At 48.5% G+C, this 22558-nt stretch overlaps 1 protein-coding gene across 1 annotated transcript; it reads right to left on the bottom strand.

Annotated features, from left to right (window-relative positions):
• Window positions 1–2442: 2442 nt before the first annotated feature.
• Window positions 2443–22295, bottom strand: TSPAN13 (tetraspanin 13). The gene is made up of 6 exons (XM_040431301.1): window positions 22104–22295; window positions 9268–9435; window positions 5863–5943; window positions 5145–5258; window positions 4860–4970; window positions 2443–4074 (listed from the first exon to the last, which is right to left on the bottom strand). The coding sequence occupies exons 1-6, from the start codon at window positions 22164–22166 to the stop codon at window positions 4000–4002; spliced, it is 612 nt and encodes a 203-aa protein (XP_040287235.1). The 5' UTR covers window positions 22167–22295; the 3' UTR covers window positions 2443–3999.
• Window positions 22296–22558: the final 263 nt, after the last annotated feature.

Raw genomic sequence — 22558 nt, 5'->3', positions numbered from 1 at the left:
CAGAAGGGAATCCCCGAAGCTATATGGCCATGTTCAGCTCGGCAAGTGAATGTATCTCTGGCACACAGTGTCGGTGCCAAGATACATCTTGGCATAACTATAGATCAGTCAAACGGTACCTTTTGTCTTTTTGTTTGGATGTTCACCAGGGGCAAAAACTGAGTTTTATTCATATGTAAATGAGGCTCGCAAGTGCCCGGGGCGGCGTTCAGGCTGTAAGTGCCGGGGCGGCGTTCGGGCTGTAAGTGCCCAGGCCGCTCTGCCTTCTTCTCACATTACCCCTCCCAAGCCTGTTGCTTGGCCCACCCTGTAAGCCTCTTATGTCATCCAGTGTACTGGCCGATATCCCGCCCGCGCATGCGCACTGTGATGACCATTGTGGGCAGCAGCATCATTCCATGCAGGTGCGCATGCGCGGGCGGGATATCGGCCAGTACACTGGATGACGTAAGAGGCTTACAGGGCGGGTCAAGCAACAGGCTTGGGAGGGGTAATGTGAGAAGAAGGCAGAGCGGCCTGGGCACTTACAGCCCGAACGCCGCCCCGGGCACTTGCGAGCCCTCATTTACATATGAATAAAACTCAGTTTTTGCCCCTGGTGAACATCCAAACAAAAGACAAAAGGTACCGTTTGACTGCATCTATATTTATGCTACAGCGCTATGTAAGTGGTCTATAAGGGCAAATTGTGGTGACAGACTCCCTTTAATGACTAAATCTGGTCATAGATGCTAAGAGGATACCACACACAAGCACTGTAATAGGTAAGGGGCCCCTGGATCCCAATAACACATGACAATTTATTCTTTTTTTCCATTTTGTTTTTTATTTTTACCAGTCATTTCTGCAGTGCAAATCGAGATCAATTCTGTAACTAATAAAAAAAAAAAAAAAAAAGGTCCATATTCACAGCATTAAAACTGGACAGAACATCAATACTTGAAGATGCGGAACTAAAACGTATCTAAGAACACAACAACATGGAACCATAGGAAAATATTGCTGGAAATGAAGGGAGTGAGGTTGGGGGTCAGTAGTCATGACAATTATGTGTTCCATTCACCGAGTGCTCTTGTACCTATAGTGTCCATCATTGCCCTTTGTCTTGACATCCATCGAAGGCACCAGATACAATATACCAGGCCTGGGTCAAAGGGTACAGCAGTGGTCCTCACCCTGTAGCTCACCAACTTAAGACTATCAGACCATGCTTGGAGTTGTAGTTTCATAACCACAGTCTGGAGACCACTGATCTAGGGCACATTTTATTGAAGTGCACCATCCATTATCAGTTTTGCTGTAAGAAACAGGCAGCGTAAATCATTTGGAGCATTTTCCTAATATATTTGATGAGGGTTTGGAGCTACATTTCTTTAGCACGCAGCACCGAAACCAAACACGCACTTCCTGTTGTCACCATTAGAGGGCAATCTGTATAAAACATCATATATGTTAATAGATGCCGTGTACAGGTCGCCATCTAGTGGCAGCAAGAGGCAACTGACAATTGTCTATGGAGTAGCAGGGAAGCTGCATACTAAAGAAATGGAGCCTTGTCAAATATATAAGGCAAACTCTACAAATGTTTTATGCTCCTGGTCGACAGTGTCAAGAAATCGCAGAGGTTAGTGCCATTGAAGCTCCTGACCTAATGTCCAGTATAGCACTATGTGATCTGCCTGTTAAAAAGAAAGAAGCTGTTTTTTTTTCTCCAGAAACAGCTCCATCATTGCTCTCAGGCCATGCCAGATATTGCAGTTCAGCTTCATTCACACGAATAGGCTTGAGCTGCAATACCTGATGCAGCCTGAGGACAGCAGTGGCGCTGTTCTTGGAAGAGAGCGACTCATTATAGGTTACTCCGCCCAAAACATACTGCATCAGACACCGCAAAGAGAGTCAATCAAGGGGTCAATGTAATGATAGGAACCAAAAAATATGCTACAGATTAGTAAATGTTTTGTTATTACAATAATATAAGTAACACAAAAGTATTATCCCAAAAATGCAACCAAAAAAAGAGAAAGCCAAGGCTGTATAAGATTGCTGTCCCTTTTAATAAGCAAGTCTTGTGTGATTCTTTCAAGAAGGGGATGATAAACCCCCTGAAGCAGAGAGATGCATGTGCCCTATAAATATATTAAAGGGGTTTTCCCCAAGATCGGAAAATATGGCTGCTTTCTTCCAAAACAGCGCCATTACCTGTCAACAGGTTGTGTGTGGTAATGAAGCTCAGCCCATTCACTTCAAGGAGCCTGAGCAGCAATACGGACACAACCCACAGAGAGGTGTGGTGTTGTGTCTGGAACAAGACGGCCCATATTTTGTGATCCTGGACAAACCCCTTTAAGAAGGTCATACTAAAATCAGTGCAATGTGTATTTTTAAGTCTTTAAGTGAATTCTAGAGTAGTCAATCTGCAGGGGATCGGGGGGGGGGGGGGGGGGGGGGGGGGGGTTGGAGACTCACCAGTTGCCTATTTAGAGATATTAGGTTTAATAATGATTCCTCATGGGCGGGGCTGTTAGTATAAAGACACTTTTCAGCTTTTGTACACTCCTAAGGGGTGGAGCATGGCAGATTTTCACTTCCTTTGTAAGCTCCACCCCTTTAAGGTATAACACAGTGTATCCACCCCAGCTTATATGGATACATATACAAACCCAGTGGTCCCACAAACCTGGGGGGAGTCAGAACCCATGAGCCATAACCCCTTGTGGTCAGTTGAAATTGTGTCAATTTTTTCTTATGCAAATTTTCAAAGCAAAAATATCATGAGCACAATTACCTTAGTAGCAAAAACAATAATGTCCCATAAAATCCAGTGATGATGCCTTTTGTCAATTGTCCTCAGATATCCTGCGAGTGAGATCCTCTTCCAGCATCTCTCCAAAAAAAAAAAAAAAAAAATGTGTCATTTTTTGGGGTTTTTTTGGGGGCCAAATTTACAAAGTTTTCTTAGTTAATTTTCTTTCCATTTGTTTCCATATTTACAAACAAGAGCCACTGAAATGATCCAACTGCCTATCCAATCTTATGCTTTGTTAGAGGCATAGCCTAAAGCTCCTGGGCCCCCATGTCAACTCTGTATTGGGGGCCCGCCCCCAGCTGACAAGGATATGCCATTTTTAAAATAGGGGTTCTCTCAGGATTAAGAGCCAGGTTTTACTACAGTCTCTAAAGTTGTGTCCCTGGGAGGGATGAAAAACAATATCCTGTGACCACCAGTGGACACGTGCACCGAGACGTGGTCACCCAGACAGGAAGTCTACGGTTTTCTAGGCAGCCGGCACTCAGACACTTACTAGAATACACTTATCATGGAGTGCTTAGAATAAGAGTAATAAAATGGAATCTGTACAGGTACTAATTACTCTGTGCGGTTATTGCCGTGGATTTAGGCCCTAACACCTAAATAACACAATTCATAACCCTCTACGGTGCTGGCTCCATAACAAGTACTTGCAGGATCCTTTACTTCGAAATGTAAGTTACCATCAAGAAATATTTCTACCAAGAGCTTAGAAAGTTGAAGAAAATGAGAACCCCGCCCCTGAATAGCAAAAATTCAAAAAGGTGTGGCCACAACAACCCCTCCCCCATCAACCAACCGATTCCGCAAGCGAATGGGGGGGGGGATGATCTTTAATTAAATAGATATAACTATATAATCTGCATGTGGTATTTAAAATCTACTGCAGTTTTTGGAAGGTTTTTTTTGAGTTTTTGTTTTCTTTTTGATGTGTTTCCATGGATACCCAGGCTTTATTGGAGTTTTTGTTTTTTTTCATCTGTTATGTTTTATTTCTTTCTTCAAATCTTCGACTTGAAAATTGTGGTAGTTTTATGTCCCTCGAAAAGGAGGGGGCGAGGGGGGATCGAAAAAAAAAAAAAAAAAAAGGGTTGACGTCGAGTCCTTCAAACAAAATCAACCACAGCAATCAGAGGAGCTGTAAAGTCGGGGTGACAAGAAAGAGTCTTGAGAAAAAGGGAGTTCAATCAAAGAAACGCGCTGGGGTTGGCCCGCGGATCTTTCTGGTTTCTGTATCTGTAAGTCAACCAAACGCCAAGGATCTAAAATTAAAAAAAATCTATATAAATTATCAGAATTTCACCATGCTTTACACTGCAGCTCTTTACAATGGCTACTGTGTAGAAGTGCAAGCTCAGTAGGAAGTCGTTACAAGGGGAAGTGATTCCCAATACAGCAAAGATTATAAGCGGATGACAGAAGACCATCCTCACATGACTGCCACGCTCAATAAGGAGGAGGAGCCACAAGGAGGAGGAGCCACAACAAGGAGGAGGAGCCACAACAAGGAGGAGGAGCCACAACAAGGAGGAGGAGCCTGGATATTTGTATAAATTTTTCCATTATTAGAAGGAGCCGTCATCAGAACGTTACAATCTAAGGGTGCATTCATAAGACCGTAATTCTGGGTCCGCATCCGTTCCGCAATTTGGTAGAATGTGTGTGAACCCATTCATTTCAACGGGGCAGCCAAAGATGCGACAACACACAGTGTGCCGTCCGCATCCGTAGTTCCGTTCCTTGAAACGTTGACATCGTGTGACGTCCGGTTTCCTTTTTTTTTTGCGGATCCATTGTTACAATGTCTATTCTTGTCTACAAAACGAACAGGAATAGGACATGTTCTACTATTTTGTAGAACGGACTTGTGGCCATACGGATACGGAATGCACACCGAGTCATTACAGTTTTTTTTTTTGTGGCCCCATTGAGATGAATGGTTCCGCATACGGGCCGCAAAAAAATAAAACAAAAAAAAACGGAACAGACAAGCCATACGTTCGCGTGCATGAGCCCTAAAGCCGAACCTTCCGCACAATGGACCCACCTCGGTAAAGCTGAAGAAGAAGCCGATCCCTCCCACCACTTTCAGCACATCCTCCGCGTGCTTCTCGATGATGGAGCCGCATGTTGTGCAGTTATGGGACGGATAACAAGCCTGCAAACAAAAAGGACAGGAATGGGTTAAGAATCCAGTCCTGGCCCCTGCGGCCGATCAGGCAGGCACACTGACCACACCCGGTGTCTGGGCGCCTGTACAAGGCATGAGGCCCGGTACCACTTTGCATATGTAGGGGTTTAAACCTTGCAGGGTGTCCTGCGTACACTCCACCGCGTCACAAGGCTCTTCCACAGAAAAGTAGTGAAATCCGCAGCAGTTTAAGTTTTTCTCGATTTCGGACCTCGCGGTCGCTGTGTGGTTCCACCCCATCTCCAGGAGCTGGTTCTGCAGGAGAAAAGGAGAGACTCCAATATCCTGTATTCACGTAGATTTAAAGGGATTGTCTTTATTCCCCCAGCATTTGCTTTAGCGGAGGCCACTCAGAGTCTGTCCGCAGAATCTGGAGTTTCCCACACATTATGTGGTCATCTGGTTTCGGCGAAATTGCGTGTATGTGCATGGGCAGCATCATAGGGTCTCGAAACTGATGAGCTCATCACAGAGTGTCCAGATCAATCAGCTGTTATCTGCTCAAACTTCCCTGCAGCACCCCCACAGGTGATAAGAGGTATTACACCATTCTCTTTGAAATCAATGGGTTGAATTTACGGCTGCCCAGGGTCCTCCAGAGAGAGACCAATAGTAAAGGACCCTAAATGGGGAGGGGGTGTTCCTCCCCCACTTTACTCCATAATAGCAGAATAGAGACCAAGGGAGTACAGAAGCTTTGGTCTGGGGCCCATATCCAGTACTAGGAGACTGTGCCGCTAAACATGTTCTGTATATGACTGCACAATAGGATATATGATTTCTAAAGTGGACAATCCCTTTAAGTCCCAGTTCTGGCGTAACTAATTACAGTACAGTATATATAATTAGAGGTAAGTACCTGCTGCTCGTGGTTTAATGCCAGAGAAGCGCAAGACACGGAAAACTGGACGACAAACACCAAGAAGAGGATGATCATGTACTGGACGGAGCGAGTTAAGGATGGGATTCATGTATCTACTGTGAAAGGTCGTCCCCAGAAGCCGAGCAATAAAAGTTTGTGAACCCAAATTGTCCAATTTCACCTCCTTTAGGGTCCATTCACATGTCCGCAATTTCGTTCCACATTTTGCGGAACGGAATTGCGTACCCATTCATTTCTATATGGCAGCATGATGTGCTGCCCGGATCCGGAATTGCGGATCCGCACTTCCGGGTCCGCAATTCCGATCCAGAAAAAAATAGAACATGTCCTATCCTTGTCCGCAATTGCGGACAAGAAAAGGCATTTTCTATGAGAATGCCGGCGATGTGCGGTCCGCAAAATGTGGAACGCACATCGCCGATGTCCGTGTTTTGCGGATCTATGGATCCGTGGATCCGCAAAACACACACGGACGTGTGAATTGACCCTTAAAGGGATATTCCAGTTGTTTAAAGTTATCCACAGGGCAGGGGATAACCATTAGACCCAGGCTCAGACTGGCCCACCAGGAAACAGCTGAATCCCCCAGTGGGCCCCTGAGGAAAGGTGGGCCCCTTGTTTCCCACCCTCTACACAAATGGTTCTGACTGCGCCCTTTCATTTCTAGGGGACTTCCGGAGCTCCTGCGACTCCTATAGGAATGAATGGAGAGGCCGTTTGCTGCTCTGTTCAGGTCGGTGACCCCTAAGGTGTAGAGGATATCTGTGGTCGGACCCCCGCTGAACAAATAGTTATTGAAATGGGATAACTTTTAACAACCGAAGAAGTCACCAACGGTTACATTGTAGACCGCCCGTGAGGTAAACAATGTATCCGCAGAGCGCTGTACAGACTGGATACAAATGTAACAAAACAATCAGCTGTGGGAAGTATTAGATTTACACAGGTCTAGCCTGAGGGTGGAAGCAAGAAGGTTTCCATTCACTGACAGCAAGCGGACATCTTGAACACGCTAAATCTATTTATCTCACATAATCCCATGGATAAATCTAATCTAGAGATTTTAGATTTAGGGCCCAACATGTAGAAGTTCAGATTGCGCAGTGCGGGGCTACAAAGGGGACCCTAAAACCAACCACTAGCGCCACCTACTGGTCTGACTGAGCTCGTAGAAATGTCGCCTTCCCCACGTCAGACTGTGCACAGTCCCTGCGGCTGCTCCCACTTACCAAACACTGGCGTGACTCAGGGCCACACCTCAAGGTCACGCAGCCCCGGGGCCGGTTACGACACGCTACCTTGTGCATTGTAACCAGTCATTTGTGCTGCAAAGTGTCTCGCTGGGAATTGTTTCATTGCAGCAGCTGCTGTCGTATTGTCTGAGCATGTAACTGTATAGACAGAGAATGAACGCGCCGCCACGCCGACCGGCTTTATGGAAACTATCAACTAGATCGTCTTACTCATTAAAATTAGATACAGATTTGCAGGTTTTCTGTAGGATTAGGAGGATGCTGGTAACAGGAGTTCAGAGATTTGCTTTTACAGAGGCCACATGGACCATAGAAACCTGTAGACTGGAGATGACTCTGAACTGTATGGGAGAGTGTTGTGGGCATGCTCTGTACAGGCAAGGAGCACTCCCATCGGATATAGCGATGGCGATCCTGAGAATCCCAAATCAGTGCTGCATTCCCCTTTAAGTTTCCCTGCACGGCGGCCAGGTCACCCGGCTGTGATGGGAGGTGTAATTGACTCCATTGTGTTTCATGTCACAGTCACCTGCGCAGTGCGTGACCAGCGCTCTGCTGTGCAGGGAAGAACGCCAAATCAGCACTGCATCCCCTTAAGGCCTCATGCACACGACCGTTGTGTGCATCCGCGGCCGTTGTTCCGTTTACCGTTTTTTTTCGCGGACCCATTGACTTTCAATGGGTCCGTGGAAAAATCGGAAAATGCACCGTTTGGCTTCCGCGTCCGTGATCCGTTTTTCCAGTCCGTGAAAAAAATATGACCCGTCCTATTTTTTTCACTGACAACGGTTCACGGACCCATTCAAGTCAATGGGTCAGTGAAAAATCACGGATGCACACAAGATAGTCATCCGCGTCCGTGATCCGTGTCCGTGATCCGTGTCCGTTGTTCCTATCATTTTCAATGCAAACTTGATTTAGTTTTTTTTTCACTTTTCATGTCCGTGGATCCTCCAAAAATCAAGGAAGACCCACGGAAGAAAAAACAGTCACAGATCACGGAACAACGGAAATCCGTTTTGCGGACCGCTAAAAAAAACGGTTGTGTGCATGAGGCCTAATTCTCAGGATCAGTGGGGGTCGCAGAGGTCAGACCCCAGCGAACATAAATGTTCTAGAGATGGAAAGATCTGCAGCTTCCTTTGTGTTTGAGGTTCTCACAAGACTCAAGATCACTGCTTGCTTTCAGTGAATGAAAACCTAATATACACCCAGGAGCTTTGCAGACCTGCAGGTCTGATACAATTGTATACTATCCAGCCAGTGTCAGACTGGGGAACCTAGGGTCCACCAGTAAAATTTATTTTGGGGGCCCACCGTACGGATACATTCAAATATAATACAAATTTTTTATATGAACATAGACTGGTTGAGGTGCTGTACATTCTATATATGTATGTAGTGCAGTAAGTCTACTGTATTTTGTGCCACTTGTGCAGGGGGTGGGAGACTAGGGGCCCACCTTGCTCAGGGGCCCACCGGGGGATTCCCCTGTACCCCTGTGGGCCAGTCCGAGCCTGTATCCAGCCTAGATGATCCGCTGAGAGCTAAATGCATCAGCGGCACCTGTGACCACTGTATCAGCGCCTGGAGGTCCAGAAGGTTTATCTTCCACAGGATAGTCACCCTTATCATATCCTCACGTCTGCATGGTTTCAGATTCTCTGGGTGCAGACACAAGAATAGTCCTATTCACAGAATGCAAGCAGAGGTCTTGAAAATGGTGAGCAAACAAAAAACACAACCCATTTTTTTTTAAATCTTAAATTTGCCAAGCTATGTAGTAACAGGAAGTAAAAAAAAAAAAAATAATGAAAAGCAGCTACTTGTAGCCACCACTAGGGGGAGCCCACTGCATTCAGATTCATGACATTTCTACTCAGTACTAGCTTCATAACTCACTATGCAGTTAGCTCCCCCTAGTGGCGGCTGGATGTATTTATATTGGTCTGGGGCCAAATTACTTTCTCACGGCCCAAGAATCCCCTGTGACATTAGGACTTAGGTCGCCAACGTGGTGACAGATCCTCCTATCTCCCTGACGCTGCACATATTACAGATAAGAGCGTTATAAAAGTTCCCCGTTTTACGTGACCTGAAAATAGCGAACGAGACTGTAAAAGGATACAAAGAACAGTAACACCTGGTGATGCTTAATGGCTCCAATTAACCCTACGAGGGCAATGAGGAACAGGAGGATCCCGACTGCGACGGCGACTCCGACCACTCGCAGGCTGGAGATGAGACCGAATCCGATGCCCCAGGCGGCGATGCCGATCAGCAGGAGGCTGACCATCTGTAAAAGAGCAGAGAACAAAGTTATCCGTCAGCTTCCGTGTCCGGGAAAGCTGGGTGATGACCAATGTGGCTGGTATTACACCTAGAGTCCTGCATGGAATCAGTCATAGTCCAGTTACGTAGAGAGACATCCCACCTGGAGACATAGGCAGCGTGTGTCTGCCACTCAGGAGCGTGGGCAAGCTGGGTGACAACCGCAATAGTTAAAGGCTTTTCGGAGATTTTAATCCTCTGTATAAGTCACCAGTATCTGATCGGTGGGGGTCCGTCTGAGAAGCCTCCTGTCCTCGCAGTAGCACCGCGTGGCCTTCTCCGCGCTCACCAAGCACAGCGCCGTACATTGTATAGTGGCCGCGCTTGGTATTGCACTCAGCACTATTCGCTTCTATAGGGCTGAGCTGCTCCTAGGCCACGTGATCAATAAACGTGTCGTCAATGGCCACGGCGCTCACAGGAGGGCCGCCGTCTTCTCAAACAGCTGATCCCGGGTGTCGGACCCCCACCGATCAGATACTGATGACCGATACAGAGGATAGGCCATCAGATATAACGTCTCGTAAAACCCCCTTTAAATGTCACTCAGCTTTCCCAGAAACAACCAGGAACTGGTCGAGGAGACATTCTAATGCCCCCACGCAGTCTACAAAGGAAAGGTTGGTTTCTAGGTAGGTCATTCTGGGAAAGTGCCATTACTACTGCCGTCACACTGGCACCCAGCTTTCCCAAAAACAGATCTGCCCGGCCCACCATACGCTGCAATCACTTCCATGATAAGACTGGAATCTCCACTGAAACTAAGCACATACATGACTCAGCGCCAGCTCTATGTAAAGCGTCACTCCGCTACAAAAACCGGAAAATCTACTCTAGTGTTAACCCTTAGTGTTCACGTCACCGATTTTGAAAGAAAAATAAAATAAATAAAATCATCCTGGAATTTAGCAGTTTTTGAGGCGTCTTTTTTAACCAGTGAGTGTTCACTTCAATACAAAGCTCAATTTTTGGCTTGAGGTTTTTGAAGCAGAAGTGCGGAAAATGAACAAAAACGCACGGACCCGCGCGGAGCTGTAGTTTTCTGCCTCCTATTGGTCTCAGTGGGAGATTCAGCACCGATTCAGCTGCTTTTTTCCCACTGAAATGAGTGGGAGGTTGTTTTAAAGCATTTTTTTTTAAGCTGATTTTGAGGCAGAAACGCTCCACAATCAGCCCCAAAAATCTCTGTGTGAACTGGCCCTTACATTCCCAGTCTCCGTCTCCAGGAAGCTGAGATATGGGGAGCTGTTAGCGAGCACTTCCCCTGAGCACTGGCACCACTGGGGGCAACTGCAATGGCATCGGGGTATTCTAGCAGTCAGGTGGTTTCTGATGTAGAGGCTCCTCTGTGATAGTTTGTTACAATGTATCAGTCCAGGATTGTCTAAACTGTATTCAGCGGTTACCAGACCTTTAGCTTAGAGGAGTATTAGGTAAGTAAATAAAAACTGCCCCACTCAATGACAGGAAGCAGAGATACTGAGAGTGAGGAAAGGAAACAAAGTCTATTAGAACTTTCCAATACACAACGATCAGGCTTCATTAGCACAAAACTGGAAAATCCTTTTAAGGGCTCATTCACACGAACGTATGTGTTCCGTTTCGTACATTGGGGCCGCAATTTGCGGTCCCCAACGCATGGAGAACGTTCGTGAGGCCTCAGGGACGGACCCAGACCCATTCGACTTGAACGGGTCCGCATCCCTCCGTTCCGCAAAAAGATAGGACATGTCCTATCTTTTTGCGGAACGGAACCCCACAGAAGCACTCCGTAGTGCTTCCGTTCCGTGCTTCCGTTCCGCATCTCCGGATTTGCGGACCCATTCAAGTCAATGGGTTCGCATCAGTGATGCCGAATGCACATGGAACGGTGCCCCTGTATTGCGGATCCGCATATGCGATCCGCAATACAGCAACGGGACACATACAGTCGTATGACTTTTTCAGTATTTTGCGGTCTGAAAAAAATGGATCCATAAAATAAATACGGATGACATCCGCGTGCATTCCATTTTTTGCGGAACTGAACATCTGGCCCCTGATAGAACAGTACTATCCTTGTCCGTTATGCGGACAATAATAGGAAATGTTCTATGTTTGAATTTTTTTGCAAATCCACTGAAATGAATGGTTTCGTATAGGGAACGCAAAAAAACGCAACGAAAAAAAAAAAGGCCTAAGAGGCCCAAGTATGAAAAGCTCCAATGACACGTTCAGCTCTGCTACATCTGTGTGGGGCGTTCCCTTATATGAATAAGGAAAGTAAAACCTCATTCGTTTTCCTGTTCTTGCTCGGAGCGCGGCGATGGATTGCTGGGGCGCGTTACATGGCAGGAGGGGAAATCCTCTTCCCCACAGACATTTCCAGCTTTTCCTCTGGAACAGGATAAAAGAGGGAACCAGAACTAGACCAAAAAAGACGACATTTTACAGGACGGCCCCACAAGACGCCTTTATGAAAGTCCTACATCGAGAGCAGAACCAGAACAGTTACCGAGGCTCCCTGCTGTGTATCTGTATAGGGCTGTATTACAAATCACCTTATGTCTCCATGGTAACAGACTACAAACCTTGCGTAGTCTGATCTAGAAGCCATGCGTTACTCCACCCTCTATACAGGTCAGAAGGAGGGGAGCGACGCATGACTGCTCAAACATTTGGGGGGGGGGGTCATTTACTGATATACTCCTGTTTTCTGGCGTATATCTTTCGCAGATTTCCACGCAAAGGTTATATGCGCCGCAATCTGCGACTTTTCCCCGCTCACGCCAGGTCTGATATAGACGGCGTGGCATGAGTGGGGAAGGGGTTGGGTCGCCAAATGTTCTGGTGTAGATTTAGACCGGCGGTGGATGAGCCCAAGTTATGGAGAGGCCGGCACTTCAACGGATCCAGCGCAGGGGTTATTAGGCACGGCGCTCTCTTTGGGTATGAATGGAGAAGAAATGGACACAGCCCAATTCATTTTCCCTAAAAGTGGAGTTTCCCTTTAAGGCCAGGGATCCAAGGTCACAAATACTGTATGTGTATGTTCCCTTGAAGGTCCAAGAGGACAGGTAGAAATGTAAGTTCTTAAAGGGACATGCACCCTGACATAGCAGCTCAGTCCTGACCTTTGGGGACAATAGACGATTGTGTCTGAACCCAGAATTACAGCGACTGCGCAGAACAGTGCGTCCTAATCGCCGGCTCCACTCACAAAGGTCGTCGGAGTCCAGATCTGCTGTAACAGCCACATTCTCCACAAATACCACAATCGAGAGTGGGAGAAAAGATCAAACAAAAAGTCCCCAAAAATAAAGATCCTCATGTCGTTCTCATCTATCAAGGGGTTAATAATTTTATTCAACCATTTAGTGTACTCTTATCTTTAGCAAGAAAAGCTGGGTGTCCTGTCTGTATTACTTTAGGGGGCTCGGTCTGGGGCCTCTCTCACTTTAGGGGGCTCGGTCTGGGGCCTCTCTCCCTTTAGGGGGCTCGGTCTGGGGTCTCTCTCCCTTTAGGGGGCTCGGTCTGGGGTCTCTCTCCCTTTAGGGGGCTCGGTCTGGGGTCTCTCTCCCTTGAGGGGGCTCGGTCTGGGGTCTCTCTCCCTTTAGGGGGCTCGGTCTGGGGTCTCTCTCCCTTTAGGGGGCTCGGTCCTGGGGTCTCTCTCCCTTTAGGGGGCTCGGTCTGGGGTCTCTCTCCCTTTAGGGGGCTCGGTCTGGGGTCTCTCTCCCTTTAGGGGGCTCGGTCTGGGGTCTCTCTCCCTTTAGGGGGCTCGGTCTGGGGTCTCTCTCCCTTTAGGGGGCTCGGTCTGGGGTCTCTCTCCCTTTAGGGGGCTCGGTCTGGGGTCTCTCTCCCTTTAGGGGGCTCGGTCTGGGGTCTCTCTCCCTTTAGGGGGCTCGGTCTGGGGTCTCTCTCCCTTTAGGGGGCTCGGTCTGGGGTCTCTCTCCCTTTAGGGGGCTCGGTCTGGGGTCTCTCTCCCTTTAGGGGGCTCGGTCTGGGGTCTCTCTCCCTTTAGGGGGCTCGGTCTGGGGTCTCTCTCCCTTTAGGGGGCTCGGTCTGGGGTCTCTCTCCCTTTAGGGGGCTCGGTCTGGGGTCTCTCTCCCTTTAGGGGGCTCGGTCTGGGGTCTCTCTCCCTTTAGGGGGCTCGGTCTGGGGTCTCTCTCCCTTTAGGGGGCTCGGTCTGGGGTCTCTCTCCCTTTAGGGGGCTCAGTCTGGGGTCTCTCTCCCTTTAGGGGGCTCAGTCTGGGGTCTCTCTCCCTTTAGGGGGCTCAGTCTGGGGTCTCTCTCCCTTTAGGGGGCTCGGTCTGGGGTCTCGATTATACTTGTGATGAAGTGTGTGATATTTATACATGTCTTCTCGGTATCTCTCTGGTACCCCAATGCCTGCCTAGAAAGTGGCAAGACCCCAGGGAAGAGCATTAATGGGAACGGCTACTAAAGTTGCTGTCACCCAGCTTTTCCAAGCTCATGAACGGCAGGTAGAAGTGTTAATAGGCATGAATCTGGAAAAGCTGGGAGATATTGGCTTTAGGACCCTGATGGAGGATGGGATCCAGGGGTCTGTGGGTGCCTGTTCCCAGGCCCAGCGCTCACACTCTGCCCCCTCCATTCACCATGTGAAATGTGACACGGCTACTTAACCCCTTGTCAAAGCCATTTGTGAATGGGTGACCGAGTCTTTCAGAGGAATCGACAATGGCTGAATGGTGCCGTCCGTCTCCATGGAAACAACTGTGCGCACAACCACACACACGGATGATGCCGCGGGCCGGGCGGGCGATGTCAGCGCTGTCATTGTGGGGAATGGTGGGAAGAGAGCCAAGGAAAGAGAAGAGGGGCGAGGATGGCGAAAATATTCTCCTGTACATCAATGGTCACTGTAATGATGAGACATCCATGGAGACACCTCTCCGATTAGCTGTATAGATGGCATCACCCATAGCAACCAGACTGTCACCATGGAAATAGTAGTGCCACCCATAGCAACCAGACTGTCACCATGGAAATAGCAGTGCCACACATAGCAACCGGATTGTCACCATGGAAATAGCAGTGCCACACATAGCAACCAGACTGTCACCATGGTCATAGCAGTGCCACACATACGGTAGCAACCAGACTGTCACCATGGAAATAGCAGTACCACACATAGCAACCAGATTGTCACCATGGAAAGAATGGTTTCACATAGCAACCAGACTCACCAATTAGATACTTGTATCACCCATAGCAACCAGAGCATCACCATAGAGAAGCTGATGTCAGCCATAACAACCAGATGACCACAGAGATGCATAATTGCTAATAAGACTATGGTCTCTGAAGCCCCGCTCTTTCCCCAGAACCATTGGCAACTATGGAGATGCTGACATCACCCATAGCAACCAAACCATCACTATATAGATGCTCGTTACCCCTAGCAACTAGGACGTCACCGTAGAGAAGCATACGTGCCCAAACAATTTGGGACTTTTAGGCCCTACCTAGTTCCTGCCCATTTGCCAGGACTGTTGACCATTATGAAGATGCGAATGTCACCCTTAGCAACCACACCATCCCCATAGATACGGTGATGTCAACTATGGCAACCGTGAGGTCACTATAAAGATGCTGGGGTCACACAACATGCTGCTGTCACACTTAGCAACCGGACCATCCCCAAAGAGATGCCAGCGTCACCCATAGTGAAAAGAGCATCGCCATAAAGACACTGCTGTCATCCACAATCCGCACAATCTGCGCCATTTCTCCTGACCAGGTTTCCGGTACTATGTTCACACCATAAAGTCAGGTCAGAAGAGAATGTCACAGCATGGAGAAGGTGTCGGCAGGGAAGACATAACTGTGATGACACCGCAGCAGTGACTGTGCTCCTGAGAGGTCACCACGTGGCAGCATTACAGGAGCAGGCATATCGCTTCCTCCTGGTATCAGATCTCTTGGCGCTGGGATTTTTCCATGTTCCTCAGGATAGGTGACCTCACACATACACGTCAGCGGCACGGCCGCACGTGGCCTCCTCTCCTTGAAGGATTTCTCCTATTTCTTAAAGTCACACTGGTGCAGTATGCATCTAACAGTACCAGCCCCACACCGGTGGTCTTATACACCAGTACCAGCCACACACCGGTGGTCTTATACACCAGTACCAGCCACACACCGGTGGTCTTATACACCAGTACCAGCCACACACCGGTGGTCTTATACACCAGTACCAGCCACACACCGGTGGTCTTATACACCAGTACCAGCCACACACCGGTGGTCTTATACACCAGTACCAGCCACACACCGGTGGTCTTATACACCAGTACCAGCCACACACCGGTGGTCTTATACACCAGTACCAGCCACACACCGGTGGTCTTATACACCAGTACCAGCCACACACCGGTGGTCTTATACACCAGTACCAGCCACACACCGGTGGTCTTATACACCAGTACCAGCCACACACCGGTGGTCTTATACACCAGTACCAGCCACACACCGGTGGTCTTATACACCAGTACAAGCCACACACCGGTGGTCTTATACACCAGTACCAGCCACACACCGGTGGTCTTATACACCAGTACCAGCCACACACCGGTGGTCTTATACACCAGTACCAGCCACACACCGGTGGTCTTATATACTAGTACCACTACACCGCCAGCCATGGCAACTTCCATACTGTGCAGCACTGTCCACCATATATACTGATAATCACAGCAATGCCTGCGTCACAGAAGTACAGTTACATAGCAGTGCCAGACCCCGGACTCTTCTGCATCCATCCCTTGGCCTTAGGACCCGCACACATGTGGTAAGGTCACCTACAGGTCCTTCTGCACTAACAGGGCCGGCACACATTTGCTCCCTTGTGTTGTTAGATTGAGGGTGGGGGTTGGTGGGTGGTACTACATACTATATAGACAGCCACCTATACAGCAGTGCCCATACTATATAGACAGCCACCCATACAGCAGTGCCCACACTATATACAGCAGTGCCCACACTATATACAGCAGTGCCCATACTATATAGACAGCCACCCATACAGCAGTGCCCACACTATATACAGCAGTGCCCACACTATATACAGCAGTGCCCACACTATATAGACAGCCACCTATACAGCAGTGCCCACACTATATAGACAGCCACCTATACAGCAGTGCCCACACTATATACAGCAGTGCCCACACTATATAGACAGCCACCTATACAGCAGTGCCCACACTATATAGACAGCCACCTATACAGCAGTGCCCACACTATATACAGCAGTGCCCACACTATATAGACAGCCACCTATACAGCAGTGCCCACACTATATACTGCAGTGCCCACACTATATAGACAGCCACCTATACAGCAGTGCTCACACTATATAGACAGCCACCTATACAGCAGTGCCCACACTATATACAGCAGTGCCCACACTATATACAGCAGTGCCCACACTATATACAGCAGTGCTCACACTATATACAGCCACCTATACTGCAGTGCCCACACTATATACAGCAGTGCCCACACTATATAGACAGCCACCTATACAGCAGTGCCCACACTATATACAGCAGTGCCCACACTATATAGACAGCCACCTATACAGCAGTGCTCACACTATATAGACAGCCACCTATACAGCAGTGCCCACACTATATACAGCAGTGCCCACACTATATACAGCAGTGCCCACACTATATAGACAGCCACCTATACAGCAGTGCCCACACTATATACAGCAGTGCCCACACTATATAGACAGCCACCTATACAGCAGTGCCCACACTATATACAGCAGTGCCCACACTATATAGACAGCCACCTATACAGCAGTGCCCACACTATATACAGCAGTGCTCACACTATATACAGCAGTGCCCATACTATATACAGCAGTGCCCATACTATATACAGCAGTGCCCACACTATATAGACAGCCACCTATACAGCAGTGCCCACACTATATACAGCAGTGCCCACACTATATACAGCAGTGCCCACACTATATACAGCAGTGCCCACACTATATAGACAGCCACCTATACAGCAGTGCCCACACTATATACAGCAGTGCCCACACTATATAGACAGCCACCTATACAGCAGTGCCCACACTATATACAGCAGTGCCCACACTATATAGACAGCCACCTATACAGCAGTGCCCACACTATATACAGCAGTGCCCACACTATATACAGCAGTGCCCACACTATATACAGCAGAGCCTGTTTGACATTATTTATCTTGCACATTAACACATTCCATGCAGAGCTGCGCCTCCGTCACACTGTCACATGGCAGGCATTACTAGGTGACAGATCATATGACTATGGCTCCCATGTGAACTCTATGTACAGTATGAAGATAAAGCTGCGGCGCCTCCTACAATCCTCAGCCCAGCGGGAGAAGTGCAATGAGATAAGGACCATAGACTGCAGTAACCAGAATTCATCCCTGAAAACATCTATTCAGCCATTTCTGATTATCTCAGATTCTAGGAAAGCTGGGTGACATAAAAGGCTAGAATGCCAGCTCTCCCAGGGGCTGCCCCTGAATGTGCCAGGCTACAGTACCTTCCCAGATCACTACATGTAGGGGCTGACTGGTCATGCAGGACTCTTGGAAAGCTGGGTGTCCACCCCAGAGAAGCCAATATTGCTGGTCACTCAGCTTTTCCATAGACAGGTTTCCTAGAAGACGTCTGCAAAATAATTTCCCCAGTCTACTACTACTACTACTCTGCTAATACTCTGCGCTGCTGTGACCTTCTTTTACAGCCACTATGTAACAGTCAGCCTGTGACCTCTCACAAGATCATCCCTTTTGGGCTCCTTTAATACTCTGTGCTGCTTAACCCTGCTGCTTCTACTTGTAACTTTTAGTCCTGCGATCTCTCAGAAAATCAGCACACTCCCCTCTGAAATACTCTGCACTGCTGTGGCCCCCTTCTCTCCTCACATCATGATGCTCCTCCAGTCACATGCAGTCTTCACTGACACCATCACATGATTGGACGGGTCACTGCTCCCACAGGATCCTGAATTACTCTGTTCTGCTGTGACTAACCACTCCGACATATCCAGGGTCGGCGTGGCCCACCAGAGGATCCCCCGCAGGGCCCAGGCTCTGACAGTAATGGACCCTTAATAAGACATGGGTGACAACCCTTAGGCTTTTTAATGGTGGACTGAAGGTAGGTGACCGCAGGGTGCTGGTGGGTGCAGCATTTAGTTACAGCCGTGCTTCATTCCCCCCACTGAACTCAATGTAAAATACGTTGTGTGCCCATGGCCTGCAAACGGCGGGTCCGCAATACACGGGCACCGGCCCATGTGCACTCTGCATCACGGATGCGGACCCATTCCCTTGAATGGGTCCGCAATCACAGAGATGCGGAACGGAAGCACGGATGGGAACCCCGCGGAGCGCTTACGTTGCGTTTCTGTCCGTGCCTCCGCAACGCAAAAAAAATATATAGAACTTGTTCTATTTTTTTGTGGTGCGGACGGATCACGGACCCATTCAAGTTGAATGGGTCTCGATCCGTCCCGGCCGCCACACACGGACATTGCCCCTGCATTGGGGACCGCAAATTGAGGTCCCCAATGCACGGAACGGATGCACAACGCTGGTGCGCCTTACTAGGGAGCCCGGGCGACTAGGACTATATGGCAGCTCCATCCGCAGTGTAAGGTGATCAGGGTCCTTGATAGCATCAGGTATGGCAGCAATGTCACCAAACCGGCCAGACCGGGTCCTCCTCCGCCTGGCAGGGGACTGCACGAGGAAGCTCACAGCAGGACTATAGGATTATACAACAGTTACCCTGGAAAATTAAAACTAGTAATTGCAAAGCAAATATCTCCCCCCCCCCCCCCCCCCCCCCCCCCTTCCATCGCCCTGAGCAAACAGTCACAGCCCTGCCACATGTCACCCTGCCACCCCTGATGTGCCAGCATAGCCAGGTGAAGCTAGTTATATACCAGGCAATCGCCTAACCTGCAATTCTATAACATATACCTCTGGGATGGGGGATCTTTCCCACCCCTTTTTCCCAAAAAGTCTCATTTTTTGGCCAAAAAAACTGGCTTGCCTCTAGGTTTGCGACTGTTAGGGCAGATGGGCTGTATGTAGCGGGTAAGTTGCAGACCCCCTAGGCGGCCCTTGAAGGTACGTAATGGTCTGGACTGTGCATCTGATAACACCATCCACCTGCCCGCTTGCTGACGGTTTCCAGGCAGTCACAGCCATTGCTACACTACACAAAAAATAAAAAAAAGATATCAGCATTGGCTTATTGGTGGCAAAGAGGCGCCGCTTATCCCCAGGGAAATAAATTGGTGGAATCCATGGACTTGTAACAACCCAGTACGGGTAAAATTTAGTCCGGGAGAACACATCGGCCTGTGCAAATATGAAGAAAATACGTATTTCGAGGCACCAACATGGACGTTTCTAGAACTATTCTGATACTTTACAACTCAGACCGGAGCGAGAGGCGAAGGAGACACGAGACAAGGAAACCGACCACTGTGCTGCATTATTCAGGCGAAATACAAACCGCCCAGCTCTGCTACATCACAGCCGATACCACCGGCCGATGGTGAACCTGCAGGGACCTGCTGGTGACAGACTTTGAAAAGTGGCAAGCGGTGTCCGAAACCCCCCCAAAGTTTTGCGCTGCCAGTATTCTGACAAAAACGGGGATGATATATATTTACCTGACACAAGTGCTGTACACTGGCATATACCGTACCCGCCAGTAAGGAATCGCTGGAGGGGCACCGTCATACGGACCGTAAAGGTACGCGCCACAACTGACGACTATGAGGGCACCTTCACACCGGGCAGATTCAGGCCTCGTTCACATTTCCATGTCAGTGTTACGTCCGTGAAAAAAAAAAAAGGCATGTGTTCCATCTGTGTAGATGTCCGTGAAGGATCCGTGGTCTGTTTTTACCATCCGTGTGTCATCCGCAATTCACGGACGTTGTTCAGCTGAAAATTAATTTCAAGAGCACCATAGGATGACATCCGTATGGTGTACGTGATTTTCACGGAACCATAGACTCACACGGGCGCGTTTGGTCCGGGACATGCTTACGCTGTTTTTCTGTGGATGCACGGAACATAAAATTTCACAGAAATGTGAACAGACCATAGATTTCTTATGGGACAGCACACGTCCGTAAAAAGCGGATATGCGAACGAGGCCTTAGGCCTCATGCACACGGCCGTTGTTTCGGTCTGCATCCGAGCCACAGTTTTTGCGGCTCGGGTGCGGACCCATTCACTTCAACTGGGCCGCAAAAGATGTCCGTTTTGCGGACAAAAATAGGCATTTCTACGGTGGGCCGCCCGTTCCGTTCTGCAGTTTGCGGACCACAAAAAAACGGAACGGTCGTGTGCATGAGGCCTTATGTGCAGAAAATCCCCACCAAAACGACACAAAAAACCCCACATAAACTACTGTATTTTTGGTGCGATTTTCCTACTGATCTCATTGAAAAGGGTGAAAACGCAACAATTCACACGCTGCGCGATCTCAAAATCTGCACGGCAGGTGAATTTCTGCAGCTAAGAAAAAAAAAAAAAAAAAAAAGCCAAGTGCCCATGAGATTTATCTGACCTCATTCACTCTCCTGTTAACGTATTACGGAAAAAAAACTGCCGTAATCAGCATCATGTGAAGGCACCCGTTAGGCTACCTGCGCACTTTGCGGATTCCGCACGTTTTTTACGCCAACGGAGTGAATGAGATTAGACAAACTCGTGTGCGCTTTTTCTTTCATGTGGATTTTGAAATCTGCAGCGTGCCAATTGTTTGTGCAGATTTCGCCCTTTTTCAATGCAAGGGGGGAGATCTGCGCAAAAACGCATCTAATCCGCACAGTGTAAACCTGCGCCCACTTACCTGTTCTAAAAATCGTCTGATACCCAAAGCCTGTAAACACCATGCGTTTCCCACAAATAGCGCCTCCGTTGGCGGTCAGTGGTATTGTGGCTCAGTCCGATCTCATGTGCAGGTTGAGCCCCTAAGGCTCCACGGTATATACACCGCGTATAATGCCTCCATAGATCACCACATTCTCCTGTAAAAGCGACGCTTCTCGGGAAGAACACCTCGATTATAGCCCAGCATGATATGGAAAATTCCAGTCAAACTGGAGACATGCGGACATTTAGCACTGGCCTATAGATTTCTACGGGTGACGGATCCGTCATATGTCCTGTGCATGAAAAAAACACCCCTGAAATCATAATAAATGTAGCAACATGGAAGGTGCAAAAGGATACAATGTATCAAGTCAGCACAATGTATCAATAACACAGCAGAAAATGATAAACACCGGCAATCTGAGGCAGGAAAGGCTTCACTGTAAAGTCCCAGGCAGTATATATGTCCTCGCTATATACCCCCAGAGCAGATTTACACTGCACATGGGTAGTAGCAGCTTCTGGAACATGAGAGAAGCCTCCATCTCCTGCACCAGGGTAAAGCTGATCTAAAAATACCAGGCTGCCAGGAATATCCTGTTTATCAAGCAGGATATTGATCTGCCTCTGGAAGCCTCCCCAGCAGCTGATGAATGGGGGCCTGGCAGGTGCTTCACCCCCATTACCTCTAGGGGGGGGAGCAATACTTACAATATACAGCAGGTTGAGGACACATAAGGAGTTCTTGGAGCAGGTGAATCCACCACACACCATCTTGGCTTGCTTGCAAGTTTCAGGCTCCCTCTGGGATGATGTCCTGGGGAAGGCCAGGGTCTGAGGAGCTGTGGGATGCGACAGCTGTGACCAATGTCTCCCCACCTCTTGTCTTAGGTGGAGAATAAAGGAGGAGGAGGGTGGTTCTTCTCTTACATATTATAGACCTATTCAAAGAAAAAGCTGCGGCTGGCTGGCGGGCGCCCTCTAGCGGCCAGCTCGGGAAGCGCCGCCTCTGCTGATCATGAATGACTTGTTACAAAGTAACAGCCGGCTGGGTTAACCCTTTCCTGGGCAGAGGCCGGCAGCTTCCTCGTCTGTGCTTTCTGCCATGCTCTGCTTCATGTCGGAATGAATGGGAATTGATCAGATCTCAAAGTAGGGGGTTGGTT

The sequence above is a fragment of the Bufo bufo genome, chromosome 5 (genome assembly GCF_905171765.1).
Source record: "Bufo bufo chromosome 5, aBufBuf1.1, whole genome shotgun sequence".
Taxonomy (NCBI): domain Eukaryota; kingdom Metazoa; phylum Chordata; class Amphibia; order Anura; family Bufonidae; genus Bufo; species Bufo bufo.
The sequence above is the reverse complement of the archived record's forward strand: the minus strand, read 5'-3'. Positions and strand labels throughout refer to the sequence as shown.

What these genes read in the sequence shown, in the direction of transcription:
- TSPAN13 (XM_040431301.1), bottom strand. Translation starts at nt 22,166, where the DNA reads ATGGTGTGTGGTGGATTCACCTGCTCCAAGAACTCCTTATGTGTCCTC. An exon ending in TCCTCAACCTGCTGTATATT is followed by an intron (nt 9,436 to 22,103) that starts GTAAGTATTGCT and finishes GCTCTTTTACAG; the next exon opens with ATGGTCAGCCTCCTGCTGAT. An exon ending in TCTTCTTCAGCTTTACCGAG is followed by an intron (nt 4,075 to 4,859) that starts GTGGGTCCATTG and finishes TTTTAATTTTAG; the next exon opens with ATCCTTGGCGTTTGGTTGAC.